General features: G+C 55.9%; 1 protein-coding gene across 1 annotated transcript in view; it reads right to left on the reverse strand.

The window, feature by feature from the left end:
• Nucleotides 1–6,332, reverse strand: part of ITGA5 (integrin, alpha 5 (fibronectin receptor, alpha polypeptide)) — a 21,031-nt gene extending 14,699 nt beyond the window's left edge. The window contains exon 1 of the mRNA XM_010857983.1: nucleotides 5,977–6,332. Coding sequence (XP_010856285.1) covers nucleotides 5,977–6,206 — 230 coding nt within the window. The 5' untranslated portion in view covers nucleotides 6,207–6,332. The remainder of the gene's footprint in view (nucleotides 1–5,976) is intronic.
• Nucleotides 6,333–6,339: the final 7 nt, after the last annotated feature.

Raw genomic sequence — 6,339 nt, forward strand, 5'->3', positions numbered from 1 at the left:
GCTCCCCCCCTCTCCTTTCCTCCCTTCCCTTGTCATTAGAAGCAGGAGACAGAGTCAATTCTGGGAAGGGGTTGGGGCCAGATGGTCTGGACCCCAACTTCCCCATCTCCCCTATGGACCTGTGAAGACTGGAGGTGCAGCCCCTGGAACCCCAGAGTCCTTTTACCTACCCTCTGCTCCCAAGCCAAAGCCCTTCTCTGGGCAAGACCCAGGCGTCCGGCTGCCCAGCCCTGGGGTGTGTAGGAGGAAAATGTGAGGCTTGGAAATCAGGCAGTAGAAGTGGAGAGAGGCCCTGGAGGATGGTGAGAACAGATTGTTCCCCGGGGCCTGGGCCTGCCATCACCCTGGGCTCTGGTGGGACCTCCCCATCCTGGCTGGATCTTTGTCTCAGCCTCTTAACACCTTTCCCATACACCATCCCTCAAATCTGAATTCAGATCTTGCTCTGCTGGCTCTTAGTTCTGGACACGGTGCCTCATTCCCCCTGAGATGACGAGGAGAAGGTTGCCTTTGCTGGGGGTCCTCTGTAATGGGGTGGTGTCAGCGCAGGTCCTGGGTAATCTTCCTGCCTCTGGCTCTGCCTCTATCACTTCTGGGTCCTTTGCCTCCAAGGCCTCAGTGCAGCTGGCAGCCCTCTGGGCTTTCTCCTCCAGAGTCTCCCATGAGGACTGCATCTGGCAGCCGGGGCAACTGACCCAGTGTCCCCGCCAGCCTTGGCCTCTGCTCTCCTTCCGTATCTGCCTCTGGCACTGCTTCTCAATCTGCTCCTCTGCCCTGTGACTGCTTGTTCTCTTGGTTCTGGTTTTAGGTCTGCCCCCCTTTGTTTTTCTGTCTCACATCTTGGGCTTCTCTATCTCTGTTGCATCCTGGCCCCTTTCAGCTCTCAGCACCCCCAACACCCACCCTTTTCTTGATATTTGCTTCCCTTCATCAGCCTTTCTTACCAGGAGTCCCCAAGTCTGAGATTATGATAGAGATCACAAAATCAGGGGTGTGTGAGACACGGGGATGGGATGGGAGACAGGATGGGTGACAAAGGCAGACACACTGAGGAGGGGAGGGGCGATGGTGTCCAAGAGGAACAGGAATGGGAACACCAGAGGGAGCGGCTCCAAGGGACTGAAGTGAGGGTGGCTGGACCAGAGGATGGGGACGGAGGACGGAGAAGAAAGGGTCCAGAGGAACAGGAGGGGAGGCCCCGAGTGAGAGTTCCTGGAGTGATGGGGGGTGGGGTGCCAGCCTCGGTTACCCTGGGGACAGGAAATGTTTACTGCCTGTGGCTTCCTGTCTGTTTCCAACCTCTCACTTCGCCGTTTGTCTCCCACCCGCCTGCTGGGCCCCACCCCTCTCACTCAGGCGGTACAGCCAGCTGGGGGTGGGTGGGAGCTGGCTACTCAGAGGCACAGTGACCTGGTTGGCTGCCAGGCCTAGTAGGTGAGGTTGGTGTTGGGGAGAGATTGCCTTGCCCCAGGGCTGGGGGAGAGAGGGGTGCAACCCCCCATAGCAGAGGCAGCTCCAGAAAACAGCAGTGGTACAGGAGTTCTGGGTCGGGCACTAGCTCAGTGGAGACTTGGGAATACCCTTTCCTGCTTCCTCTGGGTGAAGAGGTTGCAATGGTTACCTCAAAGTCTTCCGGAGCTCTGATACTCTTCCAGGCCTTGGCCAAGGACCCTACTCCCACCCTCGAGTCTCCCACCACTTCCCTGGGTGGGGGAAGCAAAGCCTGAGGAAGAAGCCTGGAGTTTGTGGCCGGGCGGGAAGGTGTGAGAGGGGCCTTACACGGTTTATAAATCCCACAGGCTTGTGGGACAGGGGCCTAGGCTGTGGCTGAGTGAAGGCTCAAGAGGTCTGGCACGCAGGCGATGGACACAGATCCCAACCCAGACCTGCCTGTGGCTTACAACTGAGGATGCGTGGCCCTTCCTTCGCATCTCCTCCAAGTCCAGTCAATAGTGCCCTCCCCCACTGCCGAGTAAGGCACCCGGTGTCCGGCGTGGCACCTCACGTAGCTTATCCTTATTCTCCCACTCCTAGTTCTTGCTTCCTAAATCCTACAGCAGATGGATCCTACTAGGGGTCCAAGAAGGTAACAACGCAGGGTCCTTGGGCTATTTTCATTATTTCAGAAAGCCTAACGGAAATCATGCATTTACCTGATAAGGCAGCCCAGGCTAATTAAAACCTCAAGTGTATTTGCTTTGGGCTGTAATTATATCAACTCCTGTGGGGAACCTGGTTATCTCATATTGGTCAGAAGCTCTGATTGGCAGCTATGGATGTCTTCTTGTTCTAACTTCTAGTTGATAAAAAACAGGAAAAAGGAATTAATTATTCCTTCCTCAGTGCAGCTTGGCAGATAAATTCTTCCAAACTATAGAGACCAAGGGAAAAAGTAATTGACATAATTTATTCTGAAGCCTCAGAACCCTGGTATACTAGAGTTGGTTCTTGGAGACACAGGCTGCCCCAGCTGGAAGGCGCTGAGGAGGGCATCTCTGGGATTGAAGACTTTCTTGGAGAAGCCTCAGGGCTGCCACATGGAGTAAGCGGAAGCCAGTTTGGTCCTGACACTACTTCCCTTCTTCTTTCAGAGCAATCTCTTGTCTCTGTTTTCTGTAGAATGCCCTGGTAAGATGTCATTTGAATTAGAAAGAAAAAGAAAGGAAGGAAGGAAGAAAAGAAAAAAGAAAAGAAGGAAGGAAGATGGAAAAGAAGAAAGAAAACTTTAACAAAAAATACAGCTTATCCAGTCCCCTGTCCTCACTGTACAGAGGGGGAAACTAAGTCCCAGAGAAGTTAAGTCACATGTCCAGGATCACTCAGAATCTTTTCCAATGGAAGAGCCAGAAGCCGGGAGTCCTGTTACCTTGTCTACCCTGTTGCCAATTTGTCCCCTCCTCTCCACTATCTCGCCAGTCAGGCTTCTGATTAACCAAGTTCCTGTTCAATACATGGTTACTGTTTGACTCTGATGGCCTAACAAGGTCGGGGGTGGAGAGTAGCAAACGGACACCGGACTCAGCTCCTGCAGGTCCTACAGCAGCCCTGGCCAGGCCAGAGGAAACACCTGGTTCTGGATCCCCCAGTGTACTCTCCAGGGAGATGCCTGGCTGGCTGAGGAGGAAGAGTTGCCTCTACTTGTGGCAGTACTACAAAGGGCTAAGGAGGTAGGCTAAGGCTGGTGCACCTTTTAAGCGCACCTCTTGGGCCAAGTTACTGATTTCCTCTTTCCAAGACTTGAATTCTCTACCTGTAAGATGATGGGTTGCCCTTGGATGGTCTCTAAACAAACTTCTAGTTCTAACCTTCTATGACTCCTGAAGCTTCAGTATACACACACACACATATATACACACAATGGGGACAATAAGCTTCATCTGTCTAAGGCAAGGATTTTTGTAACGATCCAACAGAAAAATTGGTATGAAAATGCAAAGAAATGTGCTTATAACTATAAGCAAATACTAAAAGCCAGGAAGAAATGGTGAAAAACTTAGACAAAGAACTAGGTGGTGGCCAGGGAGGAGGGAACCAGAAACAGAAATTAGGTACCTCATAAAAGTCAGGCCTCCCATGTATACTGATCACCCTCTGTGGACCAGGTCCCTTTATATATATTGTCTCAATTAGTCCTTCGAACAGCCTCATAAGGTAGGTGTCTGATTTTCAGGAGAAGATCAGGTTCCAAGATTTAAGTCTTAAGTAGCTCACCCCAGGTCACACAAAAAACAAGTAAGAGGTGGGGCCTGGACGCACACGCAGCTCGACCTGACTTAAAGCCTGGCCCTTTCCTACCATGGAACTTCTCTTCTGATGTTGTTTCAGTTTCCACCATGAGAGGTGAGGGAGAGCGATGGCCCCAGGTGAGGGGCTATGTTTGTCCCCTGCAGGGAGGAGGGCTTGGAGGCCCAGCTGTGGTGGGGAGGGAGGTCACTGGGGAGGTGGAATGTTCCAAGTCCTATTCTAAGAGTGCTTTGTACATACAGAGAAAATGAGAGGGGGAGGTGTGCAAACTGGACACCTGGGTTCTCTTGGGAGGAGAGATGAGCAGAAGGGGAGGGGGAGGGGTTGAGAATGCTGGGTCCTGCTCTAGAAAAGGGCTTTGGGGACTGCAGGATCAGGCCAGGGGCCAAACAGACACCTAGGGAACCTGGAATGTGTGACAGTCCAGATGTTTCAGAGGCGTGTTTTAAAAGAGAGATGACACTCTTGTTAGGTGGGGGTTGGGTAAGAGGAAGGTAAAGAGCCAGATAACTGACCCCAGCCCTGGTGCCCTGATGTGGGGAAGGATCCCATCCCCTCCCTCCCTCTTCTCTACTCCATTAGGGTTGTGGTAAGCAGTTTGAGGGGGCCTGGGGGAGGCCAGGCCTGGCAGAGACTCCAGGCCAGGGTGATGCAATGGGGTTTGGGCAAGAGGCCAGGGGGGTGGGGTGGGGGTTGGGTGGGGACCTTGAATAGTCCAGAACCAACAGCTGGAGCCTAACCATCTTTCTTTTTTCCCCATCCTCAGGTCCTCCAGACAAAGGAGAAATTTGTCCCTGTACCCAAGTGGAATTACCTAGATTAACCCCTTTTCTCCAAAAGGAAAGGAATGAGTAGATACCAGCTAACTGTATGTGTAAAAACCGCTCACCTCTGACAGAGAGCCTATCAAACCTGGATACAGGGGTGGTTGTGGTGGTGAAGGGCAGTGGTGAGGGGCGATGGTGAGGAGCAGTGGCGGGCTCAGGGTCCAGAGATGTAGACAGAGGACTCCTCCAGAGGTCGAGGATCAGTCACCTGGCACCCGGGAGGGAGTCCCTGTCCCAGCCCCGGAGCAGCTTCCTTCCGCTCTTACTACCCCTCACTCTCCACATTTAAGCAAACACCCTTGTTTTTATGTTGCCTAGCTTGTCTCCCCAAGCCTGTGGGCTCCCCGTTTTCCTGGCACACAGGATCCAGGCTGCTTGTTACCCTGCTGAGTTGGGAACTGGGATCTTCCTTGGAGACTTCCCGGTCTCTGAGGTCCTGTGTTCTGACGCTCTAGGGCCCTCGGAGCCCGCGTCTCCCCAGCTTCCGACCCCAGCCCCAGAAGTCCCGGTCTCAGTTCAGCTCCAGCCGACTAGCTACAGGAAATCAGCTTTTCTCTTCCTCCCAAGAGCTAGAGGAAGAGGGAAACCGCCCACCCCACTTCACGCGCGCACACACACCCCTCCCGACACATCCCAGTACCCGCCCTTGGCTGAGCCAGCCCCCAGCCCCAGCGCCCCCCAGGACCAGAGTCCCGGGTCTCTCCCAACTTCCCGGATCCCCGCGTCTGAACAGAGATGGGGTGGGGGGTGGCGGGCGGAGTAGGAGACCGAGGAGGAAGGGGAGGGAGCCGCCATCCCCCTCCCGGGTCTTTCCCAGTCTGAGCTGAGGGGGGAGGGGAGGGTGAGGCTGGCCCCCATTTAACCTCCGGGACCCCTTCAGCCTCCCACTTCCTTTTTACTACACACACACACCATACAGCTCATTCTGCTTCGTCTCGTCCTCTCTGAGTACAATGGCCCTCAGGGGTCCCGGGGTTCCCCAGTGCTCCCAAAAGCCTCCTGGCCTCCGCGCCCTCTCCGTCCCCAACCGCCTCCGGTCCCCGCAGTTCTCTAGTCTCAACCAGAGACCCTCTGCTCTCCTTTCCCGCGCCCTCTTCTCTCTTGGCCGCAAGACCCCTGCCCAGACTTCTCCAGCTTGCAGCTTCGTGTCCTCTCTCCACCCCACACATGTCTCTCCGCTGATCGCTCTCAAACTCTTGCCCCCCCACCACGCCGGCCACTGTCCCCTCCCTACTCCAGCGCGGGCCCCCAACTTTAGCGCGGGCCCCCAACTCCAGCCCCAGTTCCTCCAAACTCCGCCTCCCAAACTCAAGCCTCGGTCCCCTCCAGACTCCAGCCGCGCCCCCAGTCTCCAGGCGCGCACCCCCGCCCTCCGCCAGCCTGCCGCCAACCCTCCTCAACTCACCCGTCCGTCCCCGGCCGGTAAAACTCCACCGAGAAGCCGAAGAAGGAGCCCGGGGGCCCGGAGAGCACTGCCGGGGCCTCCGCGTCTAAATTGAAGCCCCCGACCCGGGGCGGCGGCGGCAGCAGCAGCAGCAGCAGCGGCGGCAACAACGGCAGCAGCCGGGGTCTGCGCCGGGCGCCCCGGCGCAGCTGCACGGCGTGGAGAGGGGACCCTGGCGTCCGGCTCCCCATAGCGCCCGCTCTTCCCTGTCCTGGGGCCACCGACCCGGAGCCGCTTCCTAAACCTCCCAGAGGCGAATGACTCAACGCGGGGAGGAGTTTGCCAAACTCCCGGCTGAGCCCTCCCCCCGCCTGCCGGGGCCTC

The sequence above is a fragment of the Bison bison genome, unplaced genomic scaffold (assembly GCF_000754665.1).
Source record: "Bison bison bison isolate TAMUID 2011002044 unplaced genomic scaffold, Bison_UMD1.0 scf7180017864383, whole genome shotgun sequence".
Classification (NCBI taxonomy): domain Eukaryota; kingdom Metazoa; phylum Chordata; class Mammalia; order Artiodactyla; family Bovidae; genus Bison; species Bison bison.